General features: G+C 60.4%; 1 protein-coding gene and 1 long non-coding RNA gene across 3 annotated transcripts; one reads left to right on the forward strand and one right to left on the reverse strand.

The window, feature by feature from the left end:
- The first annotated feature begins 1,534 nt into the window (after window positions 1-1,534).
- Window positions 1,535-11,293, forward strand: GMEB1 (glucocorticoid modulatory element binding protein 1). 2 transcript variants are annotated; one of them, XM_084274382.1, is made up of 9 exons: window positions 1,535-1,966; window positions 2,920-3,002; window positions 3,940-4,064; window positions 4,855-4,958; window positions 5,385-5,539; window positions 6,471-6,599; window positions 7,245-7,382; window positions 8,456-8,578; window positions 9,561-11,293. In XM_084274382.1, exons 1-9 carry the CDS (start codon window positions 1,839-1,841, stop codon window positions 10,265-10,267), a joined length of 1,692 nt encoding a protein of 563 aa, XP_084130508.1. In that variant the 5' UTR covers window positions 1,535-1,838; the 3' UTR covers window positions 10,268-11,293. The 2 variants fall into 2 exon arrangements, with proteins under 2 accessions (XP_084130508.1, XP_084130509.1); XM_084274383.1 differs by lacking the exons at window positions 1,535-1,966; window positions 2,920-3,002 and adding an exon at window positions 3,108-3,229.
- LOC311200195 lies at window positions 7,965-9,942 on the reverse strand. The gene is made up of 2 exons (XR_014617809.1): window positions 9,853-9,942; window positions 7,965-8,327 (listed from the first exon to the last, which is right to left on the reverse strand). It is a non-coding gene; the product is annotated as an uncharacterized lncRNA (long non-coding RNA).
- Window positions 11,294-12,374: the final 1,081 nt, after the last annotated feature.

A 12,374-nucleotide genomic window follows, 5' to 3' on the forward strand; every position in this document is an offset into this window, starting at 1 on the left:
CGCGGCCCCGCCCCGCCCGCCGCTCTGCGCCCGCCCCCGCCCGCCTCGCCCCGCCCATTGGCTGTGGCGGGACGGCCCCGCGTCCCTATTGGGCCGCCTCGCTGTCAGTCAGCAGGTACCGCCCGGCGGGAGCGGCGCGGCGGGGGGGGATAAGGGGGGGGGACGGGACGGGACGGGACCGGCCGGGAGGTGCGGGGTGCAGGGCAGCCGGGACAGGCCTCGTTTAGGACCGGGGGCCGCGGAGCCCCGAGGCGGGGTCAGAGATGACCCCGGGGACCAGGGGAGGCGGGAAAGTTCCGCCGGCGAGAGCGGGGGTGGGCTGGGAACTCCCGCCGCCGCTCCCCGCTCCCCGGCCCGTCCTGGCGGGGGCCGGACCCGCCGCGGCCCCCGGATCAGTCACTCGCGTCCGACGTCGTGGGGGGGGTGGGGGGGAACCGCGGGGCGGCGGCGGCCGCCAGCAGGGGGCAGCGCGGCGCCGCGCGCTCGAGTGGCCCCGCAGCAGCAGCAGCGGCGGCGCCTTTAAGGCAGGCGGCGGCCGGAAGTGCTGGCGGCCGAGGCCACGGCGACTACCGCGCATGCTCCGTCCTGCCCGGCCCGTTTCCCCCCCTTCCCCCCCCCTCCCCCTTCGCTCAGCCCCCGGACTCGGCCGCTCGGCGACGGTAAGGGCCGGCCGGCGCCGCGCTACGGGAGCCGGGAGGGGCCAGGCGGCGGCGCGGCGGGGCGGGGCGGGTGGGGCGGGGCGGGAGGGGGCCCGGCCCGCCAGGGAGGGGAGGGGAGGGGGCGCCCCAGCGCGCGCCGCCGCCGTACGTGCCGCCGCCGCGAGGGCGGACGTCGCGCGCGCCGCGGGGGGGGTGGGGAGGGGAAGGGAGAAGGGGGGGGGGCGGCCGGCGGGGAGGGGGGGGGGCCGCGCCGCTGCGTCCGCCCGCGGGGAGGGAGGGGAGGGGAGGCCACGCCCCTCCCCCGGGCGGCCACGCCCCGCCGCGCACCGGGGGGGGGTGGGGGGGCCCGCGTCTCCCCCGCCTGGCCCCCGCGGGGGGGCGGCTGCGGCCCCAGGGGGCGCTGACCTCTGACCCCTCGCTCGGCGACCCCTGCCCGCGGCGGCACCGGGGTGTCCCCACTGGGCCTGGCGACCGCCGCGGCGGGGCGGGGGGGGGGGGATGGGGGGAAGGCTGCCCCGGGCCCCGCCGCGGTTTGTGTGTGTCCCGGTGCTCCCCCCCCTGTGCCGGGGGTCCCGGGGAACCCACCGCCCCGGGGTGGGGGGGGTCCCGCGGCGCGGGGGCTGGTGCCGGTGCAGCGCTGTCCCGAGCGAGGTCTCGGCCCGGCGGTACCGGGTTGGCAGCGCCCGCCCGTAGAGGGAGGGGCGAGCCCCGGGCCGGGCCCGTGTCGGGAACCCGCCGTGAGGCTCTGCCCGGTGGGACCGGGCTGCCGGCTCGGGGGTTACCGGCGGGGTGTGTTTGGGGGGGGGATCTGGCTGCTGCGTGTGTATCACCCGGCGAGATGCTCCCACCTATCGCGATTGACGGGGGAGGAGGAGGAGGAGGAGGACGAACCCCCCGGGGCGGTGACAGGCGCTGGGCATCTCTCTCCGCTGGTGAATTTAAACCACCCGGCGCCTTCCCGGGAGCCGGAGGCTCTGCCCGGGGAGCCGGAGCTTTGCCCCTCGGGCCGGTGCTAGCCCGGCCGGTGCCGTGCCGGGACGGATCATGCTTACACACGGCTGCCCGGCCCTCTCCCCGCACCGGCTGCGGGGCCGGCGCGGCACAGACCTGCCTCTGCTTTGCCCTCTGCAGCAGCAGCAGCAGCAGCACCGCGGCCCCTGGCCGGGCTTCATGTGAGAGATGGCGAATGCCGAAGTCAGCGTCCCTGTGGGGGATGTGGTGGTTGTACCAAGTGACGGGAACGAAGGGGAGAACCCGGAGGATACCAAAACCCAAGTGATCCTGCAGCTCCAGCCGGTGCAGCAAGGGTGAGTTGGATGGTCCCCGTGTGTCTGGGGGTGGGGGGGGTGAGAGGAGGGTGGGGGGGTGCACCCCTGAGGACAGCATCGTCCAGGTCTGTGTCGGTTCTGTGCTGCTCATAGTAAAAAGGAACGAGGCAAAGGGCAAGATAAACCCAGCCACACAAAAGCTTTGCTGTCACAGGGCCCCTCTGGGGACTGCGACCGTCCTGCAGTGCCGTGTCCCTGCGGTGCCATCCCTGGATCCCCCATGGATCCAGCCGTGGTGCTGCCCCAGCCACGCGTCCTCCCGCTCTCCTTTTCCCCATCCCCAGGGTGGGTGGGTTTGTGCCACGCTGCAGCTGCTGCCTCTGCTGCCCAGAGTTCCCCTCCAAAACCATCCTCCTCCAAAATCTGGTGACACTGGCAGGTTGGAGGGGGATTTTGTGGGACCCCCTGACGGCTGCTGTGGGGAATTGGCTGCCACCAGGCACTTCATCCCGAACTCGGGATGGGTCGGGATGTGGATGTACTGGTACCAGTTTGATGATGCTCACAAGAGGAGGGGGGGGCTGGAGCCGTGAGGGTGGCTCTTCCCTGCGCCATCCCCTGTGCTGCAGTGTCACACAGGGCTGGAAGGGAAATCCTGGGGCACTGAGCTCCCCTTCCTGTTGTGGTGGGTAACTGCCTGTGTCAGAGACAGAGGAGGAGGCGCAGGGAAGCGCTCTGCAGAGCCGCTTGGGTGGTGCTGGCAGTGTGGAGGGTGCAATGACAGGGCTGGCAACGCCTGTGTCAGTCCTGGGGATCGTTACCACGTGCCCCCCCCCCAAAAAAAATGCCTGTGGCTGAACCCGTACCAAACAACATCCACATCCCTCCAGGACAGGCCAGAAAGAAAGAACCTGGGTTTGTGATTCCATGCTGTGGGTGTTGATTTTCCATCCTTTACATCGTGCCTTTGTCCATGGTTGCTTTCACAACAGGATTTACCAAGAGGGCTCCGAGGCCAGCGCTGCCGTAGTGGCTGTGGAAACCCACACCATCCACAAGCTAGAGGAAGGGATCGGTGAGTTCCAGCTTGGGGTGGGCAGAATCCCCTCCTCTGCAGGGCCGGTCGCTGCTGAGCTGGTGTCTCCAGTTCGCTGGGCTTCCTTCTGGCTCTGCCCCTGCAGATGCTGTTTCCCAGGCATGGATGTGGGTGCAGGGGCTGGGCATGCTCTGGAATAAGTGCCTGCTGTTACTGCTTGGTCTCAAAGTCCTGGAACTGAGATCCTGGCACTCCTGCAATGAATGGTAAGGGCTCCCACGGGGACAGGGGAGCCGAGATTTCACCTTGGTCTTGATGCACAGACACAGGGAGGCAGGAGTGATGGGTGTGAGAACGGTGGCTGTGTCTGTGCCAGGGGAAGCATCGGACTCTGCTTGCTGGCTCTGTGCTGAGTGAACAGGCTGGCGGTTTGGGTGGGGTGTTGGGAAGAAGGGAGCAGGTTGGCTCCCAGTGCTCCCTCCTGTCTTGAGGAGTATGTGGGAAAAGGCTCCTGTCGTCAGGGGCTGTGGCTGGATGTTCTGCTTCCTGCGTGGGCGTGGGTCTCTTGGCAGCATTATCAGAAACTCTGCCTGCAAAGAGAATCTATTACCAGTTAATATCTGGTGTTGCTGCTAAAGACAAACCAGAGCTCCCAGAAATCCAGGAGAGATCTGTGCTTCAAATTTTAAGGCATCTTGTTTTCACAAAGATTGCTCTCAGTGGTGCCCCCCTCACAGACCTGTTGGTTGTCTGAGCTCCTGTCCCTCTGAGAGATGAGCTTCATTTTGAGTGTCGCTGTATTAAAAAGCAGATGCTGGTTGCTGTTAGAGCTAGTCATTTGAGAAGACTTGAGAGAGGAGTGATCCTGAACAGGGAAAGCTCCTCCTTTTTGTTTCCTGGGAGGTTTCTGCTCTCACCTTGGGGGATTTGAGCTTTTTGGGTGAGGAGTTTCACTTTCACCCCCTTCCTCCCTCAGACCCCAGCGCCATTGAAACAAACGAGGAAATCGAGATCGCCTATCCCATCACCTGTGGGGAGAGCAAAGCCATCCTGCTCTGGAAGAAGTTTGTCTGTCCAGGGATTAATGTCAAGTGTGTCAAGGTAAGGGAGATTTTGCAGCTGACCCCTTCTCTGCTCTCCAGGTCTGGGCATTCACTGTTTCACTCGATGCCTTGTCCTGGTGCTGAGGGACTTTGCAGCGAGCTGGATCACTACTGCTGAAGTTCCTTTTAGCCTGGGGAAAGCAGGGGTGGAGAGTGGGTTCAGGAGTGAATGTCTGTCACCCCCCTCATAGTCTAAAGCAGAGTCCTGCCTGACACTTGATGAGGGATTTGGAGCTGAAGGGGAGTGGGTGATCTGCCCTGAGGGCTGGCAGAGCTTGTCTCTGCCCCTTGGTGTCCTCATACTCCACTCCTGTCACCTCCACGGTGAACAGGTTGTGCTGAGAAGAGAAATCTCACTGTTCCCCTTTTTCCACTTGAGAATGTGGGAAGAGCTGATGTGCTGAGGTCCCTGTGTGCAGGAGCAGGACGGAGCAGGTGCCTGGGCTGTGTCAGATGTTGCTCAGCTCTTTGCTGTAACAGGAGTGGTGTCCAGGATGACTGTCTGTGCTCATGATTTGGTTCGTGCTCGGTCCAAAAGCCTTGGGGGCTGTTCTTGGCTGGAGGTGTGCAGTTTGGGTGCCAACCCCTGCAAACACACCCGTTTTGGAGGTAGAAGTATTGCTGTGCCCAGGGGATCGAAGCTGGCAGGGACCTGAGGAGCAGCTCCTCTTTCTGGGTAGAAGTGGGGGCTTAGCTGAGCTGTAGGCTGGCTGGGTTGGATGTCCTGAGACAGTCTTTCTGAAGCAATGTTACTCTCTTTGCTGAGCCTTTGTTTATCTCCTCCTCAGTTCAATGACCAACTGATCAGCCCGAAGCATTTTGTTCACCTGGCTGGGAAGTCTACCCTCAAGGACTGGAAGAGAGCCATTCGCCTTGGAGGAATCATGCTGAGGTATTTGACTTGTCTGCCACCGTTTCCACCTTCAGGGCTTCATCACTGCAGCTCAGAGCAGGTGTTTGACATGCTTTGCAGTCCCTGGGACACCTCCTGGAGGTTTGGGTTACCTGGCCAGCAGCCTGCAGAGATCCTGGCCCAGGGTCTGAGGGGTACAGGATTCCTCATCCTGTACAGAAGTGGCAGACCTGATATTTGCTGGGCATGGAACAGGACCTCAGCCCTGTGTGTGAAGCTGGGGGATGGCTTGTATTTGTCATCTGAATGCCCTACAGGAGATGTTTGGTGTGCAGAGTGGCGCTGGGTCTCCCTTTCCCCACCCTTCCTGTGGCCACAGTGTTTCTCCCTGCAATTCCTCCCCTTTGTCTCCTGGCTGAGACTTGAGCTGAGCCTGGTTCTTTTCCCCACTCCCTCCCTGCACAGGAAGATGATGGACTCAGGGCAAATTGACTTCTACCAGCACGACAAAGTTTGCACCAACACCTGTCGAAGCACCAAGTTTGATCTCCTGATCAGCAGCGCCAGGGCGCCGGTGCCGGGGCAGCAGAGCGTGGTGCAGACCCCCACATCAGCTGATGGTAGGAAACCACTGAACTCTGCTACCTGAGCGTCCCTCTGACACTTCTCTGGGCTGAGCAAATCGAGTTGACCCCCACATACACTTGACAGCTTCTCCACAGGCCTAGCAAGGAGAATGCTCTGGTTTCTGGGAAGGAAAAGGCATCCTGGATTTGCTCGGAGGGCTCCTCGCAGCAGCTGTCAGGGAGCTCTGCAAGGGCTGGGAGCAGCTGATGTGATCAGTGACTAGAGGCAGCCTTGGAAGCCAGGGGAGGTTCACCTTGAGGGGATCCCTGGTTTGGGCTCTCTGTGTGAGCAAACCCCCAGGAGAGCTCGTAGAGCATCTCCTGATGTCTTTCCTATATGAGGATCTATTACAAAGGCACGAGATGGGCTGATGCTCAGGAATGAGTCTAGGCACACTGAGCTCTTCCAGAGCAGCCTGCTCTACATCACCTGGACACCTATGAACGAGCTTTGATGGCCAGATGGGATTTGAGTATCACCCTAATTGCAAACTGAGTGAATCCCATGCTTCAGAGCAGACACTGACCTTCTTCTGAGGTTAGGGGAGCAGATACTCCCAACTGTGCAGCATCATTCAGCTGGGCAGGCGACTCTACAGCCCTGAGTTGCCCACAGGCTAAGGAGATTCTCCTGGAAGGCACACAGTAAAACCTGCAGGCTGCAGGCTGGCTTAGTCCCAGATTTGATCCAGAAGTTTAGGATCCAGTCGGATCTGTTTCCCTTCTTTCCCTCCAGAAGCCCCAGGGCTTTTGTGGTCAGTCCCAGTGAGAAGCAGCAATAGTTGGTTTTTAGCTGGTTGAAGGAGGCCAGGCACCACCAACCCAACCACGAGAGTGAGAAAGGGCCTGGAAGGTGGTGTGGGGGGGTGTGTGGAAAGCAAAGCTCCAGGTGCTGCAAGAGAGAGCTGACATGTCCTTCTGGCAGGGAGCATCACCCAGATTGCCCTCTCAGAGGAGAGCATGGAGGAGGGGATCGAGTGGAACTCAGCGCTGACAGCCGCCGTCACCATGGCCACTGAGGAGGGCATGAAGAAGGACACGGAGGAGATCTCGGGTAAGCTCAGGCTGTTTTCTTCCCCTCTCCTCACCTCTTTCAACCTGGGGACTGAGATCCTGAGAATTCAGAGAGTTTAGGCAGGGGCAGGGCTGGCCCCAGCCCTCTGGCTACCCCAGCGTTTCCCGGGCGTGCGGCGTCCCGCGCAGCCAAGCTCCTCACCGCTGCAGGCAGAGGCCTCCTGCCTGGTGCATGATCCACCAGATCACTTGCTACTAGAGAGAGGGGTGGTTTTTTTTTCTGTCTTTTGCTCATTTGAAGGATGCAAATGTCTGGCAGCCTGGAGCTAGGCTGAGACCATCAGCGAGCAGTGTGTTGTTAGTACCCTGCCTGCTCTCCGGGCCGTGTCGCTCTGGCTGCGGTGCCCTACCTTCCCTTTTAGGATCAGCACAGAAGCTTGGGCAGGATTTCCTCAAAGGTTTTAAGCTCTGCATCTTGCAGAGATGAACAGAAGCAGATGATTTGCTGCCTGGGTCCGTTTTGCTTCACGTAGGGGTTTGTGGAGGGGCTCTGTGCATGTCATATCCAAGCCAAGGGCCATATGAGGAGTTCTCTTGCAAAGCTGCTCTTGCCTGGAAGGTTTAAGGTGGGGAAATGCCAAATGCTTGTGTGTATGGACTTCCTTTTTCCCTCTCCTGGTGCCAGAGGACACGCTGATGTTCTGGAAAGGAATAGCTGATGTGGGGCTGATGGAAGAGGTCGTGTGCAACATCCAGAAGGAGATAGAAGAAGTCCTAAGAGGCGTCCAGCAGAGGTTGGGTCAGTCTCCCTTCCAGATGACAGGTAGGTTGTGAACCTCTGGCTCTGCAGTGGGGGGAGGATGTGCAGAAGGGCAGCTGGAGCCAAAAATAAGGAGCCTTGAATATGCATCGCTGCCACTTCCAGCTGTTGAGGCAGGATGGGCAGCGGGTTATCGCTCAGTAGCTGAGCTGTGGGAGCATGGGGGTGGTCTCAGCCTGCCCAGCTGTGAAGTGCATTCACTTACACCACTGTGGGGCACGGGGACACGAGGCACCCCCTCCCTTCCTCAGCACCATCACCCTGGCTCTGTGCTGAGACCAGTCCCAGCCCTGGGGAAACCCACTCAGCTCAGACCAGAGGTCCTGGCTTCTCTCTGTGATGCTGCAGCCTTACACAGGCCCTGCCCCCTCACTTCTCCTTCTGTCTTGTGTCAAAAAACCTGTTTTGGGGGCTGAACCAGATGAGGAAACTGATCTGAGTTAAAAATAACTCCCCTCTTTAGGGTTATTTTTATCTCAGATCAGTTCCCTAATCCAGTTCAGCCCAAGCCCCTGTGAGCACAGGGCTGGAGAGCATCCATGAGAGAACATCCATGTAGCCACAAACTTCATTCTACACAAGAGATTTATTTTATTTATTTATTTATTTTATTTTCTAATTTAGCTTTGGGCTGGTGGATCCTTGTGTCTGGTTGGTGGCAGCTTTTGGAAGCCACGAGTGATTGAAGTCAGTGGATTATAATAGACATTTTGCACAGCTTTCAGCAGAGCTGGCATGTTAATGACACTGTCAGCAGCATGGGGTGATGATTTGTAGGTGGAGAGCTCGTTTGTATCTCTGTGATTGCAAATTACACTTTCATTTGCAGCAATTTTGAGTTGCTTGGGTGACACAGCTCTCATTTTCTTTATCATGTGAGTGGGGTTATTGAGTCCCTGGATGTCAGAAGGAGGCAGGAGCTGGGTCTGCCCTTGTCAGCCAGCCCTCCTGAAAGAGCAGAGATGGTTTTAACAAAAAGCAGCAGAGAATTCTGGTGTAACTCAAGCATGTTTTGAGCACCCGACAGAATCCCACCTCCGGGACAAGGTGCTCATCCCCCTGTGCTTCCCTGGCAGATGCTGCAGTCCTGAACAACGTTGCCCACACGTTTGGCCTGATGGACACAGTCAAGAAGGTTCTGGACAACAGGAAAAACCAGACAGAGCAGGGAGAGGAACAGTTCCTCTACACACTGGCAGGTACGGCCAGCGCCCAGGAAGGCTTCTCACCCTGCTGCTGCCCTTGGGCACAACCCCCAACACACCCCCAGCACACAGGGTTTGGGTTATATTTTTATTTATGTTTATTCCATATGTGCTGCCCTGAAACAAACACATCCTGATCCCTGTCCATCCCAGGGCTTGCCTGGAAGTTCCCCTCTTCCCTTGCCTCATGGTGAGCAGTGGCTCAGGGCATTGCACACCCCAAAGTGCTGCAGCCAGGGTGCTGGGGGTGCAATCCCATTGGGATTAGGAAGTAGGTGCTGCCAGCTAAGGGCTGTGCAGCTGCCACCTGAGCTGCAGGCAGGGCCGAGCTCATGGGCTTCTCCATATACAGGGTGCAGAGTTGGTGTGGAGCTATCAGGTGTCTTGTGCGGCTTCCCCTGAGCTGCATCCAATAACCTGACCTGGATTCTCCCTCCTCACCGTGTCCTGTAGGACCTGTTCTTATCCAGGATGTCCTAGTCCCCTACTGCCCTGGATAAATGAGATTACTGAGCTGCTGCTGACTCAAGTGTTCCCACGGTTGAGGGAGATGTTTCACTGCCCCAGGCAGCCCTGCTCCCTGGGGAGCAGTTCCTACTGTCTGGAGGGGCTTGTTCACCTTCCCTTCTAGGTGGGTCAGGCTTGGGGAGCAGAAATGCCCATTTTCTCCTCAGTGGGAAGGCAGCAGGAGTAACAAACTGCTCCAGAGCATCGCCTGTTCCCTGCCCAGGCAGCCAGCTGAGCGGGTGCAGAACAGGGTGGGGGTCTGGGGGGGGCATGTGGGAGAATCTGGCTTTTCCCTTCAGTGCAGTTTCATCTTGAGTGACCTGCTAATGTCATGCATGACTGGGTGGTTGGGTGACCTCCTGTGGCAAACATGGGGTGTAATGGCCCCTGAGTCCCCAGGAGAGCCCCCCACCCAGCTCCCCCCACCCTGACCCCGGCCCCACACGCTGCTTGCCGGTTCTCTCCGCAGACCTGGAGCGGCAGCTGGAGGAGCAGAAGAAACTTGCCAAAGACCAGAAGGCCAAGTCCCAAACCATCCAGAACGTGGTGCTGATGCCCGTGAGCGCTCCCAAACCCCCCAAGAGACCCCGCCTGCAGCGCCCAGCCTCGGCCACCGTCCTCAGCCCCTCCACCCCCATCCAGCAGCCTCAATTCACCGTCATCTCCCCCATCGCTATCGCACCCGTCGGACAGCAGTTCTCTGTGGGCAACATCCCAGTGGCAACCATCAGCCAAGGCTCCAGCCCGGTGACTGTTCATACCTTGCCCTCTGGCTCCCAGCTCTTCCGATACGCCACGGTGGTGTCATCCTCCAAGACGAGCTCCTCCGACACCGTCACCCTCCACCCATCCTCCAGCCTGGCGCTGCTGAGCTCGGCCGCCGTGCAGGACAGCGGTGCCCTGGCCAATATGGCAGCTGTGGTTAACCCCGTGGAGTTGGTGGCCATGGAATCTGGCTTGACTTCCACCATCCAGGCCGTGGAAAGCACCTCGGACGACGGACAGACCATCATCGAGATCGACCCAGCGCCGGACCCCGAAGCGGAGGCGGAGGAGGCGGAAGGCAAAGCCGTGATCCTGGAGACAGAGCTGAGGACTGAGGAGAAAGTGGTGGGAGAGGTGGAGGACCATCAGCACCAGGTCCATAACGTGGAGATTGTGGTCTTGGAGGACTAGAGGAGAAGGCAAGCATCAGTTTGGGGAAGAGTTGGGGATTTATTTTGATTTTTGGGGGCTTTTTTTTTGTGTTAAGCATCTTTTCCAGCCACCCCCCAGTTGTTTTCCATGGATATTTTCAGTGTCCTGTATATACTAGAAAGAGAGAGAGTTGTTGGTTGGGGTTTTGTTTTTTTTTTAACAAACAAACAAAGCTGGAGAAACACACGAGGCTGGCAAAGGCTCCGTGGAGCACTGAACACCACCACCTCTGATTGCAGGGGTCAGGGAGAGACTGGATCTGTGCTGAACAACCCACCCGGGAGGAACAGGACAAGGCTCCCAGCCAGCCACACGCATGGTGCTTCTGCTCCAGGCCTGCCCTGGGCCCCAGGATTTTATTCCAGAGAGACAAGAACCAGTGGCTGGAGCGTCGGCGTGACTGTGGGGAGGGGTGGCAGCTTTGGGGTGGACACGGTACCTCATTTGTATCTTTATTTTCCCCCAGGGAAGGGGATTCTGTCCCACTCTCCACTGTCACCTCAACTGGGACTTTAATTATTATTCTTGCTTTGGGGGGGGAGACAACAGTAACTCTGATTTACTGTTCATGTTCCCCCCCCCCCCCCCCACACACACACAAATTGGTTTTATATCTGTATTTTTTGGTATTGTTTGCTCTCCCTTCTCTTGTCCAGATTCCCCCAGCTGCACAGCCCTGGACCTGCTTCCCACCGGTCTTGGGGGTCCCTGGATCCCAAATCCCACCTCTTCCCATAGCACTTTCCCCCCCTCCCCTCACCTCCCCATCCCTTTCCCTGCCTGGCCAGGCTCGGTGGTGCTGCAAACGCTGCTTGGGAGACTGGGAGATCACTTTAACCTTTAGCAAAAAGGCAAAACAAAAACAAAACCCACCTCCAGCTTAAAACCACAGCCTCCTCCTCCTCCTCTTCCTCCTCCTCCTCCTCCTCCGCCGCTCAGCGCCGCAGGGACCGGTCGGGCTGTACAGAGCATGTTGTGCTGTTGCTTTTCCAGGAGAGCTGGACTCCGGATCGGGGTGGTGGTGGGGGGGGGTGGGGGGGGGGTTTGCTCCTGTTTACAGCCTGTGCTGGGGCTGCCCCGTGTGCTTTGTGGCTACTTGTTCTCGGTGGTTTTTATTTTTGTATTTCTCTTCTTCTTCCTCCGCTCCCTGGGCAGGGATGGGGAACCGGCACGTTGCTGAAATCATGTGCGTTCTGCTGTTCTCACGCTTCCCTTCGTTTCATTCCCCCCGGGGGGAAGGGTCTGGGGTCCCTCTGCGCCCCCCCCCCCCACACCCTGCAGTGGGGAGATGGGGGCAGGGGGAGCACCGGGCGCTGCTGTTGGGGGGGGAACACACGTTTGGGGGGGGGGTGTGGAAGGTTTTGGGGGGGGTGCAGGTGCTTTTGCTTGGAAATATTCAGCAAGGGAACCTCAGCCGGGGGGGGGGGGGGTGGGTGAGGAGGAGGAGGGGGCGTTGGGCTGGGTTTTTTGGCATTAAAAAGGGGGAAAATCGCCCCAAGCCGCAACGGTTCCTCGGCGGGGCCACCGCAGCCCCGGCGCCTTGAGCGCAGCGTGATGGGGAGGGGGGGGATCCCCTGCTCCAGCCGGGACCCTCGGCCGTTACCCCCCCACCCCCCCCCCCCCCCAGCCCCGGGAGCCGACCCGCGGAGCTGCAGCGCGGCTCAGCCTCTCCCCGCACCCGGCAGCCCGTTCCCCTCGGCCTTGTGCTGCGCGGGCAGCCCCGGGGCTGGGGAGGGGGCGGCTGGTTTAGGGGACCCCCCCCAAATCCAGGCGGGGCTGTCCCCGCTGATCCGCGCCCAGCCCTTGGGGGTTGGGGGGGGGGGGGGTCCTGGCGGGCTGCGAGAGCCCCGGGGATCTGGGCGCCGTACCCCGAGCACGGGGGGTGGGCTGGATGTGCGGGGGGGGGGCTGCAGCCGGGCCTCGCAAAGGCGGGGGGGGGGATGGATCTGGGGGCGCCTGGCCCTTTAAGAGCGCGCCGCTCGTCCCGCCGCGCCCGGCCGAGAGGGGGCGCTCATCCCACCGGTCCTCCACCGGCCCGGCATCCACCGCGCCCCCCCACACCCCCCCCCATGCTCTTCCCTCCCTT

Source organism: Gallinula chloropus (genome assembly GCF_964237585.1).
Source record: "Gallinula chloropus genome assembly, chromosome: 22".
Lineage (NCBI taxonomy): Eukaryota > Metazoa > Chordata > Aves > Gruiformes > Rallidae > Gallinula > Gallinula chloropus.